This window comes from Aquarana catesbeiana, linkage group LG06, assembly GCF_042186555.1.
Source record: "Aquarana catesbeiana isolate 2022-GZ linkage group LG06, ASM4218655v1, whole genome shotgun sequence".
Taxonomy (NCBI): Eukaryota; Metazoa; Chordata; class Amphibia; order Anura; family Ranidae; genus Aquarana; species Aquarana catesbeiana.
Genome location: NC_133329.1, coordinates 59,263,826 through 59,289,223, shown reverse-complemented (window position 1 = coordinate 59,289,223; position 25,398 = coordinate 59,263,826). Strand labels below are relative to the sequence as shown.

Sequence of the window (25,398 nt, the reverse complement as noted above, 5' to 3'; positions counted from 1 at the left end):
TATATATATAGTTCTATATATATATAGATATATATATATTAAGATGGATATATTACAGGTAAACTGGGGAACACCGTAAGGCTCTATCTCCTGTCCTCAATGGGAAGTGTTCAGATTTTGCTGGAGTTGCAGTCTTTACCTGGATGGACCTTGGCGCTGTCTCCATTCTCTTCTGTGACACAGAGGAGCTCTGGGGATGAGGTTAGCAGGTCTGTCTCCTGGAAGAAGAAGAAGACACCAACGTTACATCAACAAAGTTCAAGTCATTGCTAATGGGTCAATCCACTTTGGTGGATACCGGCATATTAACCACTTCAATACCAGGCACTTAGACACCTTCCCGCCCAGCCCAATTTTCAGCTTTCAGCGCTGTTGCAATTTGAATGACAATTGCGCGGTCATGCTACACTGTACCCAAACAAATTTTTTATCATTTTGTTCCCACAAATAGAGCTTTCTTTTGGTGGTATTTGATCACCTCTGCAACAAGTTTTTCTTTGTTTCTGTTAAATTTTTTTGTAAATAAGTACACTTTCTCCTTCAATAATGGGCACTGATACGGCGGCACAGATGGGCACTGATACGGCGGCACTGATGGGCACCGATGAGGTGGCACCAATGAGGTGGCACTGATGAGGTGGCACTAACGGGCACTGATGATGGGCACTGATAGGCGGCACTGATGGGCACTGATAGGTGGCACTGATGGGCACTGATAGGTGGCACTGGTATGCGGCACTGATGGGCACTCATAGGTGGCACCGATGGGCACACATAGGCAGCACTGATGGGCACTCATAGGTGGCATTGATTGGTATATATGGGTGGTACTGATGGGTACGTATGTGTGGCACTGATGTGTGGCACTGATGGGCACTGATAGGTGGGCACTGATGGGCACTGACAGGTGGCACTGATGGGCAATGACAGGTGGCACAGATGGGCAATGACAGATGGCACAGATGGGCAATGACAGGTGGCACTGATAGAGCATTGCTGGGCAGATCTGGGCATATCATGGACATAATAGTGCCAATCAGTGCCCATTTGTGGGCACTGATTGGCACAGATTGGGCACATGTGGATGGCCATGGGGTACATACCTGGCCATCCACGTTGCCCCTTCCCTGGTGGTCCTAGTGGCATCCCTGGTAGTCCAGTGGGGTGATCTGAGGGGGGGCTGCGCTGATAAACAATCAGCGCAGACCCCCCCTGCCAGGAGAGCCGCCGATCGGCTCTCCTCTACTTGCGTCTGTCAGACGCGAGTGAGGAAGAGCCGATCAACGGCTCTTCCTATTGACAGCGTGATCAGCCGTGATTGGACACGGCTGATCACGTGGTAAAGAGCCTCCGCCGGAGGCTTTTTACCAAGATCAGTGTAGCGGTGTGTCACACTGACACACCGCTCCACCGATCGCCGCGATGCGCGCCCCCGGGGGCGCGCTGCGGCATGTTATCCTGCTGGACGTCATATGACGTCCAGTCAGGATAACACAACCACTTCCCGGACGTCAATCCGCTATAGGGCGGGCGGGAAGTGGTTAAATTACTCACTGGCTCTTTATGCCTCTCAGGAGTAGGAAGTGAGATCCCAGGGCACCCCAACCGAATAGAGAATATCCTCCTCTACCTGAGTGACAGATACTCTAAGGACACCACGTTAAACGAATGCAGATAATTTGGTATATTACACTATATTGTCAAAAGTATTGTGACGCCTGCCTTTACATGCACATAAACTGGCATCCTAGTCTTAGTCCGTAGGGTTCAATATTGAGTTGCCCCCCCCCCCCACCCACCCCTTTGCAGCTATAACAGCTTCAACTCTTCTGGGAAGGCTGTCCACAAGGTTTAGGTGTCTATGGGAATGTTTGACCGTTCTTCCAGAAGAGCATTTGTGAGGTCAGGCACTGATGTTGGACGAGAAGGCCTGGCTCACAGTCTCCACTCTAATTCATTCCAAAGGCGTTCTATTGGGTTGAGGTCAGGGCTCTGTGCAGGCCAGTCAAGTTCCTCCACCCCAAACTCGCTCATCCATGTCTTTATGGACCTTGCTTTGTGCACTGGTGTGCAGTCATGTTGGAACAGGAAGGGGACATCCCCAAACTGTTCCCACAAAGTTGGGAGCATGAAATTGTCCAAAATGTCTTGGTATGCTGACGCCTTAAGAGTTCCCTTCACTGGAACTAAGGGGGCCAAGCCCAACCCCTGAAATGCAACCCCACACCATAATCCCCCCCCTCCACCAAATGATTTGGACCAGTGCACAAAGCAAGGTCCATAAAGACATGGATGAGCAAGTTTGGGGTGGAGGAACTTGACCTGGCCTGCACAGAGTCCTGACCTCAACTCGATAGAACACCTTTGGGATGAATTAGATCAGAGACTGTGAGCCAGGCTTTCTCGTCCAACATCAGTGCCTGGCCTCACTAATGAGCTTCTGGAAGAATGGTTAAACATTCCCATAGACACTCCTAAACCTTGTGGACAGCCTTCCCAGAAGAGTTGAAGCTGTTATAGCTGCAAAGGGTGGGCCAACTCAATATTGAACCCTACGGACTAAGACTGGGATGACATTAAAGTTCATGTGCGTGTAAAGGCAGGCTTCCTAATATTTTTGACAATATAGTGTATGTATATCTGGAAAACAATGTCTTGTACCATTTGCTGCCAACTCTAAATAAGATTTACATGCTTAAAAAAAAAGGTGTTGGAGGTGGAGCTGGGAACTCAAAAATGGAACTCTTTCCACTGGGGTCCCTAAGAGACACACAAAGCCATTGAAGTCTTGGCTTACCCCTCCACACTACGGTGAGCCTTTAACTATAATTGGATGTCTTTGGTCGGTCAGTCTGTCATCTTACAGGTCTGACTGTGCTACATTTGCTGCATCATCTGATTAAGCTAATCAGTGCTTAGTACTAAAATAGCTCCTCTAATGCCAATTCCTTATAAAAAAAGGACAATGATTTCCATTTGTGTACTTGAATCTGTACCTACCATGAATGGGCTAGCTGCTTGGGTTTATCCCTAGTGTTTTCAATTGTTCCCTGAGTGGTACCCATAATGTACATCAAGTAGGGATTTTTGATATCTTTTAATACAGTAGGAATGTTTAAAAATGAACTGTGGGCACAAAAATAAAAATGTAATTATATACAGTATCTCACAAAAGTGAGTACACCCCTCACATATTTGTAAATATTTTATTCTATCTTTTCATGTGACAACACTAAAGAAATGACACTTTGCTACAATGTAAAGTAGTGAGTGTACAGCTTGTATAACAGTGTAAATTTGCTGTCCCCTCAAAATAACTCAACACACAGCCATTAATGTCTAAACCGCTGGCAACAAAAGTGAGTACACCCCTAAGTGAAAATGTCCAAATTGGGCCCAAAGTGTCAATATTTTGTGTGGCCACCATTATTTTCCAGCACTGCCTTAACCCTCTTAGGCATGGAGTTCACCAGAGCTTCACAGGTTACCACTGGAGTCCTCTTCCACTCCTCCATGACGACATCACAGAGCTGGTGGATGTTAGAGACCTTGCACTCCTCCACCTTCCATTTGAGGATGTCCCACAGATGATCAATAGGGTTTAGGTCTGGAGACATGCTTGGCCAGTCCATCACCTTTACCCTCAGCTTCTTTAGCAAGGCAGTGGTCGTCATGGAGGTGTGTTTGGGGTGGTTATCATGTTGGAATACTGCCCTGCGGCCCAGTCTCTGAAGGGAGGGGATCATGCTCTGCTTCAGTATGTCACAGTACATGTTGGCATTCATGGTTCCCTCAATGAACTGTAGCTCCCCAGTGCCGGCAGCACTCATGCATCCCCAGACTATGACACTCCCACCACCATGCTTGACTGTAGGCAAGACACACTTGTCTTTGTACTCCTCACCTGGTTGCCGCCACACACGCTTGTCACCATCTGAACCAAATAAGTTTATCTTGGCCTCATCAAACCACAGGACGTGGTTCCAGTAATCCATGTCCTTAGTCTGCTTGTCTTCAGCAAACTGTTTGTGGGCTTTCTTGTACATCATCTTTAGAAGAGGCTTTCTCCTGGGACGACAGCCGTGCAGACCAATTTGATGCAGTGTGCGGTGTATGGTCTGAGCACTGACAGGCTGACCCCCCACCCCTTCATCCTCTGCAGCAATGCTGGCAGCACTCATATGTCTATTTCCCAAAGACAACCTCTGGATATGATGCTGAGCACGTGCACTCATCTGCTTTGGTCTACCATGGCGAGGCCTGTTCTGAGTGGAACCTCTCCTGTTAAACCACTGTATGGTCTTGGCCACCGTGCTGCAGCTCAGTTTCAGGGTCTTGGCAATCTTCTTATAGCCTAGGCCATCTTTATGTAGAGCAACAATTCTTTTTTTTCAGATCCTCAGAGAGTTCTTTTCCATGAGGTGCCATGTTGAACTTCCAGTGACCAGTATGAGAGAGTGAGAGTGATAACACCAAATTTAACACACCTGCTCCCCATTCACACCTGAGACCTTGTAACACTAACAAGTCACATGACACCGGGGAGGGAAAATGGCTAATTGGGCCCAATTAGGACATTTTCACTTAGGGGTGTACTCACTTTTGTTGCCAGCGGTTTAGACATTAATGGCTGTGTGTTGAGTTATTTTGAGGGGACAGCAAATTTACACTGTTATACAAGCTGTACACTCACTACTTTACATTGTAGCAAAGTGTCATTTCTTCAGTGTTGTCACATGAAAAGATAGAATAAAATATTTACAAAAAATGTGAGGGGTGTACTCACTTTTGTGAGATACTGTATATACTGTATATGCCACATATGATATAAATCCACTTTCTGTTGCCAAACCAGTTATTATCTTGTAAAAGTATCAGTGGCATCATCACTGTGCTGTACACAGCCTGTGCAGATGGCAGAGCTGTGGGAGGGGCCAGCAGGCTCCACCCACTACATGTTGCCTACAGAAAACTACAGAAGGGGGGCGGAGACAAGACCAGTCCCCCTGCACAAGGAGAGAGATCAGCAGTGAGCAGTCTTTATTACAGGAAGTCTCACACTGGACTACTGCACAGATCTGGAAGAAATATACCAAGAGTCAAGAAAAATACACTTGACCGACAGATTTAGACTATATTTATCTATCCCGGAGTTCAGCTTTAAAACCCACCTCATGTTTTGGTTTTTATTTTGTTTTTTTATTTTGTTTTTGTTTGTTTTTTTGCCTGTGTAGCAATGGGGAGATTTTCCTTCACTTCCTGTCTTGGAACACAACAGGAAGTAAGAAGAAATCTCTCCGTAGTAAGGGAAATCCTCCAGTTGTGTCCCATAGAATTGTCCCCATTTAAAGATTCCCCCACTATTTCTGTAACAGTGACAGCTCAGATTTTAAGATTTTTTCCTCACTTTCAGTCCAGGTGACACCAGGACAAATACAGAGGAGACACAGACAGTAATAAAACCTGACAGGGGCTCCTTAGAGGATTAAAAACCCGACAGGGGTTCTTTAGAGGAATACAAAACTGACAGGGGTTCTTTAAAGAAATGAAAACCTGACAGGGGCTCTACAGAAAAAAAACTGTCAGGTGTTCTATAGCGAAATAAAAACCTTACAGGAGTTCTATATATAAAGACCTGTCAGGGTTTCTATAAATAAATAAAAACCTGTCAGAGGTTTTGATAGAGAAATAAAAAAAACTGTCAGTGGTTCTATAAAGGAATCAAAATATTTCAGGGGTTCTATAGAGAAATAAAAACCCGACAGGGCATCTATAGAGAAATAAAACCTTGTCAGGGGTTCTATAAAGACATTAAAAAGTATCAGAGGTTCTACAAACAAACACCTGTCAGAGGTTTTATAGAGAAATAAAACCCATCAGAAGTTCTGTGGAGAAATAAAAACCTGACGGGTCTTCTATAGAGATATAAAAACTTGACTGGGGTTCTATAGATAAATACAAATCTGTCAGGGGTTTCATAAAGAACGGAACCTGACAGGGGCTCTGTAGAGAAATAAAAAACTGACAGGGGTTCTATAGAGAAATAACAACCAGGCAGGTTCCATGGAGAAATGAAAACCTGTCAGGGGTTCTAGAGAAAATCCTGGCAGGGGTTTTATGGAGAAAAAAAAATCTGTCAGGAGTTCTATAGAGTAATAAAAAAAAAATGTCATGGGTTCTACAAAGCAAAACTGTCAGCGGCTCTATAGATTAAAAAAAAACCTGACAGGGGTTCTATAGAGAAGAAAACTTGTTGGGGTTCTATAGAGAAATAAAAACCCGGCAGAGGTTCTGTAGAAATAAAAAAAAATGCTATGGGGTCTACAGGAAAAAAAACTGTCAGGGGTTCTATAGAGGAATAAAAACCTGACAGGGGTTCTATAGAGAAATAAAAACCTGGCAGGGGTTCTGTAGAGAAATAAAAACCTGGCAGGGGTTCTGTAGAGAAATAAAAACCTGTTGGCGTTCTATAGAGAAAAAAAATCTGTTGGGGTTCTACAGAGAAATAAAAATTGTTGGGGTTCTATAGAGAAATAAAAACCTGGCAGGGGTTTTATAGAGAAATAAAAACCTGTTTGGTTCTATAGAGAAAAAAAACTGTTGGAGTTCTACAGAGAAATAAAAACCTGGCAGGGGTTCTGTAGAGAAATAAAAACCTGGCAGGGGTTCTGTAGAGAAAGAACAACCTGGTGGGGGTTCTGTAGAGAAATAAAAACTTGGCAGGGGTTCTTTAGAGAAATAAAAACCTGTTGGGGTTCTATAGAGAAATAAAAATCTGTTGGGGTTCTATAGAGAGATAAAAACCTGGCAGGGGTTCTGTAGAGAAATAAAAACCTGACAGGGGTTCTGTAGAGAAATAAAAACCTGGCAGGGGTTCTGTAGAGAAATAAAAACCTGTTGGCGTTCTATAGAGAAAAAAAATCTGTTGGGGTTCTACAGAGAAATAAAAATTGTTGGGGTTCTATAGAGAAATAAAAACCTGGCAGGGGTTTTATAGAGAAATAAAAACCTGTTTGGTTCTATAGAGAAAAAAAACTGTTGGAGTTCTACAGAGAAATAAAAACCTGGCAGGGGTTCTGTAGAGAAATAAAAACTTGGCAGGGGTTCTTTAGAGAAATAAAAACCTGTTGGGGTTCTATAGAGAAATAAAAATCTGTTGGGGTTCTATAGAGAAATAAAAACCTGGCCGAAGTTCTGTAGAGAAATAAAAACCTGACAGGGGTTCTGTAGAGAAATAAAAACCTGACAGGGGTTCTGTAGAGAAATAAAAACCTGACAGGGGTTCTGTAGAGAAATAAAAACCTGACAGGGGTTCTGTAGAGAAATAAAAACCTGGCAGGGGTTCTTTAGAGAGAAAAACCCTGCCATTGGCGCACAGGTGCGTTTCTGCGTGCGGGGAACCATACAATGTGTTTTTAACCACTGAAAGACGTCAATCCTGTGCATGAGTTGCCTGTGTGCCCCTTGTGGGGCTCACAGAGTCTATGAGACTCGGCTGATCACAGATCGGAGTAAGTGGCCGATCCCAATCCCGATCCCGATCCCGGCCCCTTACCATGTGATCAGCTGATCACCTGATGTAAACAGAAGATCGGTAATCGGCTTTTTTTCCCCCTCCTGCTGACAGCAGGAGGGGGAAAAAAAGACGATCACTGGCTTCTGTCAGAGGGACATCGGTCCCGAACAGGGAGAGCCACTGCTGCTATGCAGTGCCCACCAGTGCCGCCTACCAGTGCCCACTAGTGACACCTATCAGTGCCCATCAGTGCCCCATCATCAGTGCCACCTATCAGTGCTGCCTATCAGTGCCCACCAGTGCTGCCTCATATCAGTGCCCACCAGTGCCACCTTATCAGTGCCCACCAGTGCCACCTTATCAGTGCCCATCAGTGCCACCTATCAATGCTGCCTATCAGTGCCCACCAGTGCTACCTTATCAGTGCCCACCAGTGCCGCCTATCAGTGTCCACCAGTGCCACCTTATCAGTGCCCACCAGTGCTACCTTATCAGTGCCCACCAGTGCTGCCTCATCAGTGCCCACCAGTGCCACCTTATCAGTGCCCACCAGTGCCACCTTATCAGTGCCCATCAGTGCCACCTATCAATGCTGCCTATCAGTGCCACCTATCAGTGCCCACCAGTGCTGCCTCATCAGTTCCCACCAGTGCTACCTTATCAGTGCCCACCAGTGCCACCTTATCAGTGCCCACTAATGTCACCTATCAGTGCACACCAATGCTGCTTCATATCAGTGCCCACCAGTGCCACCTTATCAGTGCCCACCAGTGCCACCTTATCAGTGCCCATCAGTGCCACCTATCAATGCTGCCTATCAGTGCCCACCAGTGCTACCTTATCAGTGCCCACCAGTGCCGCCTATCAGTGCCCACCAGTGCCACCTTATCAGTGTCCACCAGTGCCACCTTATCAGTGCCCATCAGTGCCACCTATCAATGCTGCCTATCAGTGCCACCTATCAGTGCCCACCAGTGCTGCCTCATCAGTTCCCACCAGTGCTACCTTATCAGTGCCCACTAATGTCACCTATCAGTGCACACCAGTGCTGCCTCATATCAGTGCTCACCAGTGCCACCTTATCAGTGCCCACCAGTGCTGCCTTATCAGTGCCCACCAGTGCCACCTTATCAGTGCCCACCAGTGCCACCTTATCAGTGCCCACCAGTGCCACCTTATCAGTGCCTACCAGTGACGCCTTATCAGTGCCCACTAATGTCACCTATCAGTGCACACCAGTGCTGCCTCATATCAGTGCTCACCAGTGCCACCTTATCAGTGCCCACCAGTGCTGCCTTATCAGTGCCCACCAGTGCCACCTTATCAGTGCCCACCAGTGCCACCTTATCAGTGCCTACCAGTGACGCCTATCAGTGCTGCTTATCAGTGCCACCTATCAGTGCCACCTATCAGTGCCCACCAGTGCTGCCTCATCAGTTCCCACCAGTGCCACCTTATCAGTGCCGCCTATCTGTGCTCATCAGTGCCCATCAATGAAGGAGAAAAATTACCGGTTTTCAAAATTTTATAACAAACTATGAAACTGCTTTTTTTCTAAATTTTTGGTCTTTTTTTGCAAAAAAATAAAAAACAAGGAAGTGATTAAATACCACCTAAAGAAAGCTCTATTTGTGTGAAAAAAAAGATAAAAATGTCATATGAGTACAGTGTTGTATGACCGTGCATTTGTAATTGACATTGTGACAGCGCTGAAAGCTAAAAATTGGCCTGGGCAGGAAGGGGGTAAAAGTGCCCGGTAAGCAAGAGATTAAAAAAAGAGTCGGGGGCCCCCCTCTTTGCCCATATTTCTCATAGTACAGTGGTCCATTCAATGGAATAAGCTGCTGTGCCCGCAATGAGCGCTCTCAGACGTGCGATTATTGGTTTTCTGTGGTCTGACGGGTGCAGAGAAGACTTTTTGGTCTTTTTATTCTTTGGGTTCTAATAATAAAAATAGAAGGAGGAGTCAGAGAACACAGAACCTCTGATAGGAGAACAGGAAGTGGAGGATGACACATCGATGACAAATGCCGCAATCGACCGACCACAAGGACATAAGCAGAAGTGTGTGTGACTGATGGTCTTTGTTTAACCTTCTCACTGCCGCTGAGTTGCCCCATATCTGTTCCTCTCCCAAATAGTTAAATGTAGAAGGAGAAATTGGGATTTTTAAGGTGCAAATTAATTTAAAGAATAGTAACAACTGTTATATATGAGATTTTTTTTATTTTAGAAGAAAATAAAAAATTGTTAAAATACAATTGGCAAGTACAAATCAACAAGGTTTCATGGATACAGCATTGAGAGATGGAATTCCCAACATGCTTCACCCATATATCGGGCTTCTTCAGGGGATGCTGTCCAAATAGAGGTACAAGCCTCCTTTATCTTTTGAAATGTGGTCAAATCACTAAAAGGTCACAGGTGTCTATCTGCGTCCAGAGAACCATATGCTCAAGGTGATCATAGGGGACATTCAAGGACCAAAAAAAACAAAGTTTCATGGATACAGCATTGAGAGATGGAATTCCCAACATGTTTCACCGATATATCGGGCTTCTTCAGGGGATGCTGTCCAAATAGAGGTACAAGCCTCCTTTATCTCTTGAAATGTGGTCAAATCACTAAAAGGTCACAGGTGTCTATCTGCGTCCAGAGAACCATATGCTCAAGGTGACCATAGGGGACATTCAAGGACCAAAAAATAAAGTTTCATGGATACAGCATTGAGAGATGGAATTCCCAACATGTTTCACCCATATATTGGGCTTCTTCAGGGGATTCTGTCCAAATAGAGGTACAAGCCTTCTTTATCTCTTGAAATGCGGTCAAATCACTAAAAAGGTCACAGGTGTCTATCTGCGTCCAGACAACCATATGCTCAAGGTGACCATAGGGGACATTCAAGGACCGAAAAAATAAAGTTTCATGGATACAGCATTGAGAGATGGAATTCCCAACATGTTTCACCCATATATTGGGCTTCTTCAGGGGATTCTGTCCAAATAGAGGTACAAGCCTTCTTTATCTCTTGAAATGCGGTCAAATCACTAAAAAGGTCACAGGTGTCTATCTGCGTCCAGAGAACCATATGCTTAAGGTGACCATAGGGGACATTCAAGGACCGAAAAAACAAAGTTTCATGGATACAGCATTGAGAGATGGAATTCCCAACATGTTCCCCCATATATCGGGCTTCTTCAGAGGATGCTGTCCAAATAGAGGTAACAAGCCTTCTTTATCTCTTGAAATGTGGTCAAATCACTAAAAGGTCACAGGTGTCTATCTGCGTCCAGAGAACCATATGCTCAAGGCGACCATAGGGGACATTCAAGGACCCGAAAAAACAAAGTTCTGCAGTGGAAATGCTGCCTGAAACCACCAGTACTTATTGATAAGACTAGCATTCAGTAGCAGCCAATCAGCACTGTCCAGTAGGGCCGGGACAAATGGTGGGCAGGAGGGGCGGCCGCCCTGGGCACTGTAATATCATGTGAGGTGGGGTGGGGTGCCGTAAGGAGATTGTGGGAGAGGGGATTTGTGTTGGAAGGGGAAATCTGGGGGGGCAGCAGGGGGTAAGCATTGTTCTAGAAGAGGAAATCTGGGGGGGAGGGGGTGCACAAATCATCCCCAGCAGCTATTTCCTAGTGTACCACCACCCCCTCCCTGTAGAATGTAAGCTCTACGAGCAGGGCCTTCCTGTCCCTTCTGTATTGAACTGTACTGTAATTGTGCTGCCCCCCCCTCTACATTGTAAAGCGATGCACTATATAAATAGTGTATAATAATAATAATAATAATGTAAAGCGCTGCGCTATATAAGTACCTGTAATAAATAATAAAAAAAATCAGACTTCATATGACTTCTTTCTCAGAAGACCTAAATAATGGGGGCTCAACCTGTGGCCCTCCAGTTGTTGCACAACTACAAGTCCCATCATGCCTCTGCCTTTGGGAGCAGTGTAACTGTCCGCATCTTGCAATGCTTCATGGGACTTGTAGTTCCGAAACAGCTGGAGGGCCACAGGTTGAGCAGCCACGACCTAAAGTCATATTGCTTGTAGGCAGGAGAGTCGGGTGGTGTCCTCTGCTGGCTGCCAAGGGGGCGATGTTGGGCGGTCATATATCAGCTGCTTTTACTACTGGCACCATAGGATTAAGCTGTCCTCTGCTATGGGCTGTGGGTACCATCTTGGGGAAGCCTGTTCCCAAACTAGGCTTGGATTCCTGTGAGATTTTGGCAGCCATTTTGGATGCAGATGTGCTATATATATAGCACAGTTTGTGTCACGAGTTGGCCCTTGGACTGGGAAGTTGACAGGAACCTGTGTTGTGTAGGGATTCTTAGGATATGGATACTTCCTCAATTGGGTGGTTTGGGGTGCTTGACCAGAAGGTGCAGGCAGCCTTGGAGATAGGACTTTTGTGGGTGAGGCAATCGGCAGAGTGCACTGGAGAGAGCTCCCCTGGTTGCGGAGGTTTCCCTTTGTGGGACACTCATTTGCCTTGAAAAGCTGAAAGTGAGGACCTGTGAATAGTCATTAATGGAACACCGCAATGTAACAATCAGAAGATTAAGGGACACATCCTCTGGTAATTTCCACTGTTCTGTATGAAGTGAAGTTCTGTGTGCCAAACCTGTTGAACCTGTATTTGAAAAACTTCCCTAAAGTCTGTATATGTTGCTTTATTGAATTAAACGAAAATTGCTGTGGTCTGCTGGCTCAAAACTTAAAGTGGTATTAAAGGTTTGGTTTTTTAAAAAACAAACGTGTTATACTTACCTGCTCTGTGTAATGGTTTTGCACAGAGCAGTTCTGATCCTCATCTCCTTGGGTCCCCCGTCGGTGCTCCTCGCTACTCCCCCTGACCAGTGCCCCCCAATAGCAGGCCACTTGCTGTGGGGGCACTGGTGCGTGCACGCTCCGGAGCCCTGCTCTATGCGTCCATAAGACACATGGAGCCACGGCTTGCCCCCACACTCTCCTTATTGGCTTACTGGCTGTGATTGACAGCAGTGGGAGCCAATGGCTCCCGCTGCTCTCAGCCAATAAGGAGAGAGAGAGAGAGACTCGGGACAGCTGAGGCTCTCGTGCACGTTGCTGGATCAAGAGGGAGCTCAGGAGAGTATTATGGGGGCTGCGGCGGGAGCAACACACAGAAAGTTTTTTATCTTCATGCATAGAATACATGAAGGTAAAAAAAACCTTCAGCCTTTGCAACCACTTTAAACCTCATATGGTCAAGGTCAAGCACCATTATGTGGGTACAGGAGAGACTGTAATGGAGATGGCTGCTGAGGCGCTGCATATGCTTTCATTTGTGACTACTGCGGAATGTCCACTAAATGTGATTGACTGTGTATGTCAAGTGTCTCTGGAACGTATGTCCTTGTGATGTGACTGTTATGCCCTTCCCTGAATTCCATCAGTAAAGTGCAGCAGACTACTTTATGTGGGAAAGTAAAGGTCAATGGTTGGGGGCAAGCCGTGGCTCCATGTGTCTTATGGACGCATAGAGCAGGGCTCCGGAGCGTGCACGCACCAGTGCCCCCACAGCAAGTGGCCTGCTATTGGGGGGCACTGGTCAGGGGGAGTAGCGAGGAGCACCGACGGGGGACCCAAGGAGATGAGGATCAGAACTGCTCTGTGCAAAACCATTACACAGAGCAGGTAAGTATAACACGTTTGTTTTTTAAAAAACCAAACCTTTAATACCACTTTAAGTTTTGAGCCAGCAGACCACAGCAATTTTCGTTTAATTCAATAAAGCAACATATACAGACTTTAGGGAAGTTTTTCAAATACAGGTTCAACAGGTTTGGCACACAGAAGCACAGTCAAATCACACTTGTTTAATAATAATAATAATAATAATAATAATAAAGAGGTAAACAGAGTAAACATAGTCAAAACATAGCCAGAGTTCAGGTACCGGAACGGATAGTCAGACAAGCCAAAACATCAGGGAGCCAGAGATGAGCGTAGTAGAACAGCAAGCAGGATCTGGAGGCAGAGGGAATGTCAGCCAAGCAAGTCTTTAACAGGAACACAGGAGAGCGTTTCTAGAGATGTGACCAAGGCGAAGGCAGAGATCATCTGGGCTGGACGGCTTAAGTAGGCAGGACTGACGAGCAGGATATCAACAGGTGAGTCACTGTGGAGAGGAAGGAGCTGGCAATTAGCCGACAGCTGAGCGGCCAGCTTTGAGAAGGAAGGGCTGAGCCCAGCCCTGACAAGGGTTCAGCCTCAGCAGGAGGGATAGTGTTCTAGCAGGACAGCAGCAGAGGTGGGGACTTGTAGTCTTGGCACCAAATTCAGCCAACCACGAAGCCCCACTGACATGCAGATGGAGCTCAGAGACATAGAGTCTCCATGCTATTCCTTTACTTGGCTCTTAGTGCCAGGATTCTGAAGCTGGGTAAACAGTTTTTTTTTTGTTTGTTCAACCAACAGGTTGAATAAATAGAAAACTGATAGATCGCTCTACCAACACAAGCCATGTTGATGCAGGGAATCTCTCCCATTGAGACTCTGCGTTCTGACAGGACGGGACAGAATACACTGATCAGCACTTGTAGCCATTGGTTGCAAGTGCTGACTGAATCCTGGTTTGCCAGCATACCCGTTAAAAACAGAAGTTGGTCGTCAGACCAGCTTCTGTTGAACAGACAACTGTACACACTGATCGAAAGTCGGCCGGTTCTTGCTGAACCAGCTGATTTTCGTAGGCTTTAGCCGGAACCCTTCCAGATAGGAGAGAAGGTTTAAAAGCTTTGTCAGGTTTTTATTGCCATCTCTGTTGGGAAGATATACCCTCATTTTCCATGAAGATGGAAAGCGATACGCATCACGCCCACCTCTCCTAGGATCCAAGGTTGAGTCTACTCTACAAACGTACAGCCATAGGCTCTTCCGGATTTCACCGGGAACATTGATCCTATAAACATTTACAGTAGGAGATATTTCTCCTGATCAGCGTCACATCCTATCAGGAGACAGCTCTCCTAACTGGTGCAGTCCCAAATTTCAAAGTGGCGCATGGCTTGGTGTTCCAGCAACGGACCACTACGCCTCTGCTTAGCCCCCTGCTACAGTACTTACCTGACTACTCATGCCACCTCTGTCCTCCATGCCAACCTTCCAGGTCACTTAGTGTCTCCAGATGCGCCCCAGTATGCCCTCTATTGATTCCTACTGCACCGGGTGTACCTCTATGACACCAGTGTCCCCATGAAGCCTCCAATACGTTTATGCATCAAGTAGACCAGCCTTGAAATAATTGTCACATCTCACTGAGCCTCATTAATTAATGGGTCATTAAGAAAACGCTCCTTACATTGGTGGTCAGTGGGAAGAATGCCCCCACATTGGTGGTCATTAGGAAAACGCCCCTTACATTAGTGATCAGTGGGAAGAATGCCCCTTAGAATGATGGTCAGTGGGAAGAATGCTCCTTAAATCGGTGGTCAGTGGGAAGAATGCTCCTTACATTGGTGGTCAGTGGGAAGAATGTCCCTTACATTGGTGGTCAGTGGGAAGAATGTCCCTTACATTGGTGGTCAGTGGGAAGAATGCCCCTTACATTGGTGATCAGTGGGAAGAATCTCCTCTTACAAAGGAGGTCAAAGGAAGGAATGTCCACACATAGAGTAGTCTGCTGCACTTTACTGATGGAATTCAGGGAAGGGCATAGCAGTCACATCACAAAGACATACATTCCGGAGACACTTGACATACACAGTCAATCACATTTGGACATTCCGCAGTAGTCACAAGTGAAAGCATATGCAGCGCCTCAGCAGCCATCTCCATTACAGTCTCTCCTGTACCCACATAGTTGTGAGGTGTTTAGCTCCCATGTCTAAAGTGCACTAAGGCTCCTCCCAACCTGGCTTGTAGATGGGCACTGACTCACCCATAACATCACTACAGGAGGGCTCTAGCTAAAAAAGGAAGCTATCACTTGCTTATAACTTTTCTCTATACAGGCTATAATGGGAACAGAGCCATCTAGTGGCCAGCCAGCTAACTGCACCTGCCTAGATGTAGTGTAAAGCTGGCCATAGTTGGATAGAATTTCAAACAAAAATTCTTGGCAAAATTTGTGTGAAAATTCTCAGAATATTCGAACGCTCTTCTAAATATTTAATGTGCCTTTAAAATTTGATTTAGGAATGAATTTAAACCACAAACACTGCTCTTTCGGTGCACTGTGGTGACAAGAAAACGAACGTTGATTTGACCCCACTAATGAATAGAAAATCTAAAAAAACTTTCTTAAAACATTTGTTTCCCAAGAATTTTTGCTTGAAATTCTACCCATCTATGGCCAGCTTAAGACATCAAGGGTCTGGTTTAGATCTCTCAGCAGATTTGTAACAACCATGGATGAGAGACAACCATGCTGTTCATCTACCTTTTCCATCTCTTGTCATTGGATCACCACATGGTGGAAAGATGACGTCTTATGAGCAGCGGGACAATGGTGCTTGACCTTGACCATATGAGGCTTAAAGTGGTTGTAAAGGCTGAAGGTTTTTTACCTTCATGTATTCTATGCACGAAGATAAAAAACTTTCTGTGTGTTGCTCCCGCCGCAGCCCCCCTAATACTCTCCTGAGCTCCCTCTTGATCCAGCAACATGCACGAGAGCCTCAGCTGTCCTGGGTCTCTCTCCTTATTGGCTGAGAGCAGCGGGAGCCATTGGCTCCCACTGCTGTCAATCATAGCCAGTAAGCCAATAAGGAGAGTGTGGGGGCAAGCCGTGGCTCCATGTGTCTTATGGACGCATAGAGCAGGGCTTGGTAATGTGCACGCACCAGTGCCCCCACAGCAAGTGGCTTGCTATTGGGGGGCACTGGTCAAGGGGGAGGAGCCAGGAGCACCGGAGGGGGACCGGAGGAGATGAGGATCAGGACTGCTCTGTGCAAAACCATTACACAGAGCAGGTAAGTATAACACGTTTGTTTGTTTTTTAAAAAGCCGAACCTTTAATACCACTTTAAGTTTTGAGCCAGCAGACCACAACAATTTTCGTTTAGTTCAATAAAGCAACATATACAGACTTTAGGGAAGTTTTTCAAATACAGGTTCAACAGGTTTGGCACACAGAACTTCTCTTAATACAGAACAGTGGGGATTACCAGAGGATGTGTCCCTTAATCTTCTGATTGTTACATTGCGGTGTTCCATTAATGACTATTCACAGGTCCTCACTTTAAGCTTTTCAAGGCAAATGAGTGTCCCACAAAGGGAAACCTCCGCAACCAGGGGAGCTCTCTCCAGTGCACTCTGCAGATTGGCTCATCCACAATGGTCCTATCTCCAAGGCTGCCTGCACCTTCTGGTCAAGCACCCCAAACCACCCAATTGAGGAAGTATCCATATCCTAAGAATCCCTACACAACACAGGTTCCTGTCAACTTCCCAGTCCAAGGGCCAACTCGTGACACAAACTGTGCTATATATATAGCACATCTGCATCCAAAACGGCTTCCAAAATCTCACAGAAATCCAAGCCTAGTTTGGGAACAGGCTTCCCCAAGATGGTACCCACAGCCCATAGCAGAGAACAGCTTAATCCTATGGTGCCAGTAGTAAAAGCAGCTGATATATGACCGCCCAACATCGCCCCTTGGCAGCCAGCAGAGGACACCACCCGACTCTCCTGCCTACAAGCAATATGACTTTAGGTCGTGGCTGCTCAACCTGTGGCCCTCCAGCTGATTCAGAACTACAAGTCCCATGAAGCATTGCAAGCCGCGGACAGTTACATTGCTCCCAAAGGCAGAGGCATGATAGGACTTGTAGTTCTGCAACAACTGGAGGGCCACAGGTTGAGCCCCCATTATTTAGGTCTTCTAAGAAAGAAGTCATATGAAGTCTGATTTTTTTTATTATTACAGATACTTATATAGAGCAGCACTTTACATTATTATTATTATTATTATACACTATTTATATAGCGCCAACAGTTTACATATCACTTTACAATGTAGAGGGGGGGCAGCACAATTACAGTACAGTTCAATACAGAAGGGACAGGAGGGCCCGGCTCGTAGAACTTACATTCTAAAGGAAGGGGGTGTGGGTACAATAGGCAATAGCTGCGGGAGATGATTTGATGGGGAGTGGCTCAGGTACAGTTCTTAGGTGGGTGTGGGATAGGCTTCCCTGAATAAATGAGTTTTCAGGAATCTCCTAAAGGTGGACAGGTTAGGGGCTGATCGGACATACCGGGGCAGGGAGTTCCAGAGGATGGGAGAGGCTCTGGAGAAGTCCTGAAGGCGAGCATGGGAGGAGGTAACAAGGGAGCTAGAGAGCAGGAGGTCCTGGGAGGAGCGGAGGGGACGATTTGGGCAATCACTGCAGACGAGGTTGGTTACCTACAGTATATATTATACTGTACATTCACATCAGTCCCTAGCTCTCAAAGAGCTTACAGTCCAAGGTCCCTAACTCACAATCATACATGTAGTACACATACGAGGGCCAATTTACTGACCAGCATGCCTTTGGAGTGTGGGAGGAAACCAGAGTAAACCCACGCAGGCACAGGGAGAACATGCAAACTCCAAGCAGATAGAACCAAGGTTAGGATTCGAATCGGCAACCCTAGGCGGAAGTGCTCACCACTTAGCCACTGTGTTGCCATTGATTTTACAGGCTTTTCACATTAAGGGGGACTATAGTCTCTTGCCAAATTTCTGACTACGATGAATTAAGGGTAGGTTGCAGCCCAACTCTAACCACTCACTTGACAGGCACAAAAAAGTCTTTGTTTCTAAAACTCTAAACAAAACTTTTTTTTTTTCGCATAGAAATATACATTTTTAAACTTTCCCAGGTTTTGTATTACTGTCTGTGATATCCCCATACTTCCTGTCTTGGTGACACCCTACCTATCAGGGTGTCACTGGCATAGGAAGGGAGGTGAAATTTCACAGATGCTAACATTATAGAAGTTCTAACTTTTTACCATTAAACATAGTAACGTAAGTGTTACATCTAGAGAACAGATTCACATACCTTCTTGCCACATGTCTCTTCCGGTGCGGGTGGTCCTTCTGACTCTTTCTGAATCGGCACGTTGGTCCTGGCATTTCTGGGCTGTGGGGCATTCGGTGGAGCTCCAAAAACTTGTGCTGTTAAATTGGTGAAAAAATTCTGCAAGGAAGAAGAGAAAGGTCATGTGATACTGCAGCCCAGCAGTGACTTAATTATACAGAGGGCCCCTGAGTGTGTTTAATTCATGGGCCCCTATGCCAGTTTAACATGATCATGCATAAGGTTCAGTGTACTGACGTTCTGAAAGAACGCAGAATTAGGTTATATTGGGCCTCTATTAGAAATCATGGAGCCCTGTACATGCCACCTGTCAGGTAATCTGACGCCACCACCCCTCACCAGTGTATTCCTATACATTTTAAATCTGTGCCTATAAAATGGGGGATAGAAAGCAGCGAGTGCACAGAAGCGTTTTTGAGCCCCCTAAGCTCCCCAAGCTGGTTGTGATGACCAGAGTTGACATGGAGCAGAAGCCTGCGTGGCGGGAGCACACACCTGTGCAAACTACTCAAACTGGTGGCCTTCTGCTTCATCCCATTGCCTTCTGACCGCCTTGATAGTCTGGGTGCTGGCCTTCCAGTGCATCAGAAGGAGGGTCATTCACAATATCAAGGAGAAGAGCCCAAGTGGCACAACCCATCTGTACATCTCCAACCACATGTGTATGGTGGAGTTGCTTGAAGGTGGTCTGGTATGGTGGAAGCTGGACTATCACTTAGGCCAGGGCTTGACAAATTTGCCTTGAATCTAGAAGCCAGCTAAAAAAAGTTAGGAGCCATTTTTTTGACTGGCAAAGCTTTGTTTTCAGGGATGAGATGGTGGATCTTGTATTTGCACATGGAGAGGACTAGGGCCAGGCACCGTGGGCAATTAACTTATGAGGATGGTGAGTGTGTTCTGATGTGACGCAGAATGATATTTTGTGCAGTGTGTCTGTTTATTTTTTCTGAGTCGGTTTTTTGTTCGGATTGTGAAGTGGCAGAGTGGAATGGAAGCTATAGATTGCTTTGGGATGGGGTGGCTGTCTCATTCAGTTGTGGTGCTGCTGCTGGGTGGGATGGCTTTCTCACTGGGTGGTTTCGGGGGATGCATGTCCCTTTGAGGCTCTCGGGTTGTGGGGATTTGACACTAGAGGTTGTTGGGGCTGAAGTTTTCAGTCTGTGTGTGTTGTGGTCGTATGTGGCATGCTGTGTGAGCTGGACTCTGCTCGCCTCCCTGCTTTTCTCCAGCACAATGCGCGGGGGATGTCGGGGAGGTGGACCATGGTGCACAAGGATTGGTTGGTCCCGGGGTGGAGAGTGTGGCAGAGCCTTTCTGCGCAGCGGCGGTAGATCTGCTGGGGGAGGGGACGGAGAGTGTGCAGGGGTGCTGGTATGTGAGGAAGAGAGGGGGAACTTTGTGGGTGCAGGTGGGCAGCACAGCTGTTTTTTTTTTCTGTTTTTGTTTATAGATGTTGGAGCTGAATCAGCTGTTGTTGCCCAGGGCTGCATGTCTAGGGCATCAGGCCTGGTGCCAGCGATGGATGGGTTGGCCACCTGGTGCCGGGGATTTGTTGAACCCTGGCTTAGACCCCATTCACACTATTAGATTTTCTGCAGATTTTTGTCTTTAAATTTACCAAAACCATGTAGTTCAAGGGCCTGCCTGATTGCATACAAATTGAAACTCTTAGGTTTTGACCTCATTTTATATGGTTTCAGTAAATGTGAAGAGAAAAATCTGCCGAAAATCTAACAGTGTGTATGGAGCCTTAGGCATAATGGCCCTCAATACCAAGTCAGTGATGCTGGAGGGCCAAAGGCTCCTGGACTTCTCAGGTCCTCGACTTTGGCAATGGCATGCACCCACAGACAGCCCGTGCCAGGTTCAGGCCACCCTGCTGACCCAATAGGGCTCGGTACAGTCTACTGCTGGACCATCACTTGAGCAGCACAGCAAGGTAGCGATGCTGGAGGGCCAAAGGTTCTGCAGATTCCTGAACTCCTCAGATCCTAAATTTATGCAACTGCATGCACCCACAGGGAGCCCATGCCAAGCCCAGGCCACTCTGTTGACCCGATAGGGCTCAGTACAGACTACAGCTGGACTACTGCTTGGAAAGCAGGGCCCTCAACACCAAGGTGGTGGTGATGATGGAGTGACAGTGGCTCTTCAAAATCCTGGACTTCTTGTGTCCTCAATCGTGGCAGCTGCATGCACCTACAGACAGCCCCTGATAACCCCACTGACCCACTGACCCAACAGGGCCCAGTACAAGAGTACTGCACAGGTCCTATACAGCAATATTCCCATTACAAGTTTCATATTATATGATGGTGGCAAATAAAAACATGTAAAAATGCATCTTCTAGGTACAGGGAGTGAGTTCATTGCATACGACTGATAATCTTCCAGGAAGCCTTTGCAATATGAAGGCTGCCATTACAAATGAGGCTTATTACAATTTTTTTATAGACTTATATACATCGGACCAAAAAGAAGGACAATTAAGGAGGAATTGGTGACAGAGGGACTTTGTTCAAAAACATGGACAGTTGGTAGGTATGCACACTTACCTGTACCATTTCCCACACAGACCACCCCGTGGCCCTTTATCTCCTTCCATAGTGACCAGAATTGAAGTGGTGGTGTGCTGGAAGAGATAAAGGTTGCCTATCCTTTAAATGGAGCTGCTTTGGCTCTCTGGGTTGTGTACATATTGGTTGTTGAAGGCCCAGAACACTGAGTGATTGTTTTGTAGTCCACCCGCAATGGCGAACCTTGTGTTTATACAGCCGCACAAGCTTGCCCAATCATAGTAATTATTTCCCTGCAAGGGATTTTGCAGAACTGCACATACTTGCCAGCTACCTGGGAAATCCTTGTCTGACAACTGTAATATTTATACAGTATGTAAGCTGTTTAATTAACCATTCCAAAAATCTGGTGCACCTGCACCGAACCTTGCCAAATGTTAAAGTGTATCTACAGACAAAAGTTCCTTATGAATTTTTTCCTAGATTAGGAAAAGTTAAGAACCCTGTCAAATTTTATTGATCAGTAATTCTTCAAATAGGGAGGAGCTTTAAATTAGCCAATGTGTATTAAAAGATGTACCGGGGACAACTGGCAGCTATTGTCCTAGGACTTCTGTAGGGCAAAAGTAAATATAGGAGAAAGGATAATATTTATTTTAAAGGTTTTTATTTTATTTTACTATTATTTCTTTTTTTTTTTTGCATTTCATCTCTTTTTAATCATTATAGTCTAGAAGTATGTCTACCTTTTAGAATTTGGAGTTAATTACTCCTAATTAAATATAGCATTAGTCGAGAAATTCACATAGCTCTTATATTTTTAAACAAAGGCATGTTTCTGCACTGAAGTGTAATGAATTATCAAAGAGCTGAACCTATATATCACCCGCATACCAAAAGTGATATGAAAATATATATATATATATATATGTACATAAATAATAGTGCACACTAATATTTACATAGATCTTATACTATCACTATACTGTATGTGGCAGTTTGACTATATACAATTCTATGAATCACTATTAATGAACTCATATGAATTTTTTTTCCTTAGTTTTTATTGTTTTCAGTCATGAAAAAGTGCAAAAGAGGTACAAGATAACATAGACAAAAAGCTCATCACAAAGCATGTAAGATGTTAAAATATATATATAAATATATATATAAATCTTCTAAAATAGAAAATTTAAGATAGAACTGTGAATATCAAACATAAGATCTGACAGCATAGATACAATCAATCATTCAGATAAAGCAAAAGAGGAAGAAAAATAATGCAATATCAACATGACTTTAAAAATATTCCTCTAATAGATTTAATTGATTTTAAGTTGCAATTTATAATAAATGTTTAATTTTAAAAATACATTTTTATTACTACAGTATATGTATGTTATTATTTTTATTGTGTTTTTTTTATAATTACCTTTGCATAATAATCTGTATTTGAAAAGACACATTTTTTATTGGTATTTGTCTAGAGGTTTTTTCGTTTAACAATTTTTATAAACATTTTTCTTTATTAAAGCGGACCTTCAGTCATTTTTTCAAATTTCCATCTATTAAATCTTCTGCCCTTGTTGTTGTCTTAACTTTAGATAGTAAAACATTTTTTTCCTGCCAGTAAATCCCTTATACAGCCCACTTCCTGTTTCTTGTCTGGTCATTAGCCTAGGCTTATGACATCATGCACAGCTCTCATTGTCCTGAGAGTTTGCCAGGAAGAGAGAGGGGGGGGGGGAGTCATAAGAGGGCCAATCAGAGCTGCAGAGCTGGAGGTGTGCCTGTGTGTGTGCGTCTGTGCAAATCCAGGAAGTGAACAGGCAGCAGCTTCAGCTGCCCACAGTTAATATGGTCGGAGAGAAGCTTCAGAATGGCAAAGATGTTTTTATTATAAATTATGTGAGCAGACTGCAGTTCCTCTTTAATCAGTACTTGAAAATAAAATATTATTTTTTTCTCTTGAGTTTTTTTATATAATAGTTATAATTATTTTTCTGTGTTAATCCTTCCTTGAAAATATATATTTTTTAATAATATATAGTTTATATATAGTATTATTATTTTTCTAGTTTTTAAAAAAAAAAATAATATTTGTTATTATTTTTCTATAATATATATCTATATCTATAGTTATTTTATAATAATTTTTAATTGTTATTTTTCTGTAATAATCCATACTTGGGGGGGAAATGTATGATAAAAAAAATATTTAGATAAGATGTTGGGGGGCTGGGGGGATAAATGAAAAGTATAATATCGTTTAGCTAAGATATTAGTTATATTCCCTGTTTTCTATATTTAGAGCCCTGAAGAAGGAGTAATCTAACAGCCCCCAAAATGCGTTGGTGTTTCCTTGGCGATTTTAAATAAAATACCATTCTGGAATTTTATAAGTATATTTCTCTTCCTTGTCCTATGTGGAATTCTATTGTTGTCTGTGTCCCCGCTGGGGAGATCCCCCTCTCTGTTGGTTCTGGTGACATTCCGTTTCATAGAACAAAAGAAAATAGGGTAATTCTTCCAATGGAGACCAGTGTTCATTTTGACATCAAATTTTTGATTTCCTTTTAGTTATAGTCTGTTGACTAAAATGCCATTTTAGTTTTAGTCGTATTTTAGCCTTATGACTAAAATGCCATTTTTGTTTTTATCACATTTTAGTCATCTGAGTTGTTTTAGTCGTATTTTAGACGACCAAAATCAAATGGATTTAGTTAAATTTGAATGCATTATTTCTTTAGAACTGCCAAACATTCTATACTCCTGGAGTAAAAATCTAATAACATGTTTATTATTTATGGTATTAAGGTTTCAACATTGCACTACAGACACAGATTTAGCTGTTGTGATATAAACTCACTTTAGTTTTAGTTATAGTCTTTTGACTAAAATGCCATTTTAGTTTTAGTCATATTTTAGTCATCTGTATTGTTTTAGTTTTAGGCGTATTTTAGTCGACTAAAATAGTATTAATTTAGTCGATGAAAGTACCACTGAGGAAGACAATTGTTTCAGTGACAACTAAATGAGCTTTCCTCTCACGTTTGGAAGAGTTCCTTCCACTTTCTCTTGTGATTCCAGAACAGGAAGTGAAAGAAAATCTTCTGATGGGGACACAGGCTGCAAAATAATCCCAACTTTTCCACACTGCATACAAAGCTATATATATATAGATATATATATATATATCTATATATATATATATAGATATATATATATATATATATATATATAAATGAAAAAAAAGTTTGGCTTTAGCTACACAAAGTTCCTTTTTATTGCCCCCCTATGCTATTTCCACCCCCCCTCCACACCCCCAAAATGAGAACCCAGCTTCGTGCTCTGTAAGAATTGCAACATTGGTTCAGGAGCAACATCAGAGGGTATTCTAGTGCAACATGAGGATCACAAGCCTCTGACTGAAAGACCACACCGCCCCAATCCTCAGACCCCACCCCCTTCTGCCCCCCCACTCACCATAGCATCCTGTACAGCCTGGTAGACCCGCGGGAGATGCCGCTGCAGGAACTCCATGCTGCTTGCAGACCCTGCGCTGTCTCACGGCCGTCTCTGCCCCTGCGTCTGTTCAATGAGACTTGTGTGCGGGAAGTGGCCATAAACCACAAGCAATGTGTAACTTCACTGTTATTTCTCCTTCTACAGATTACACTTCCTCTTCAATCTGCATAACCCATTCACTGCTGGAGGCCTGCACCTTACAGGCACATTAGAGTGTTATTAAAATGTATTAGGTGCTTTCGCTTACTGAGTACGCACCTACTTTAAATCTCTCTAATCTTTGCCCATGTTCCAGTTTAAGCTGTCATGACCGCTGCACCAGGTTTGCCTGTTTCAGGGTGGCTCCTTTCTCTTGCAGCATCCTATGGAGCCACCCTTGCATGCAGGGACTAGAGTTGTGTATCCCTACACTGCGTGCATCAGTAGAAGCCAGTGCCGAGACAAGGTCATCCAGCACCCAGGGCAAAGATGGCGAATTGCACCTCCCCCCACCGTTTGGAGTCCCCTGTAGAGACCCACCTTTACATCAGGTGTCCTCATCAGAGTGCACCCTTATATCAGGTGTACCCAATAAATTCCTCCTTTACATCAGGTGCCCCTAGTAGAGTCCTCCTTTACATCAGGTGTCCCCAGTAGTGTCCCCCTTTACATCAGGTGTCCCCAATAGAGTCCTCCTTTACATCAGGTGTCCCCAATAGAGTCCTCCTTTGCATCAGGTGTCCCCAGTAGTGTCCTCCTTTGCATCAGGTGTCCCCAGTAGAATCCTCCT

The 25,398-nt window shown here is 44.6% G+C and overlaps 1 protein-coding gene across 1 annotated transcript in view; it reads right to left on the bottom strand.

Moving 5' to 3' along the window:
* The window catches only part of LOC141148497 (uncharacterized), a 46,279-nt gene extending 21,544 nt beyond the window's left edge, over positions 1 to 24,735 (bottom strand). The window contains exons 1-3 of the mRNA XM_073636017.1: positions 24,588 to 24,735; positions 18,547 to 18,684; positions 140 to 218 (exon numbers count right to left, since the gene is read on the bottom strand). Of these exons, the coding sequence (XP_073492118.1) occupies positions 140 to 218; positions 18,547 to 18,684; positions 24,588 to 24,644 (274 nt within the window). The 5' untranslated portion in view covers positions 24,645 to 24,735. The remainder of the gene's footprint in view (positions 1 to 139; positions 219 to 18,546; positions 18,685 to 24,587) is intronic.
* Positions 24,736 to 25,398: the final 663 nt, after the last annotated feature.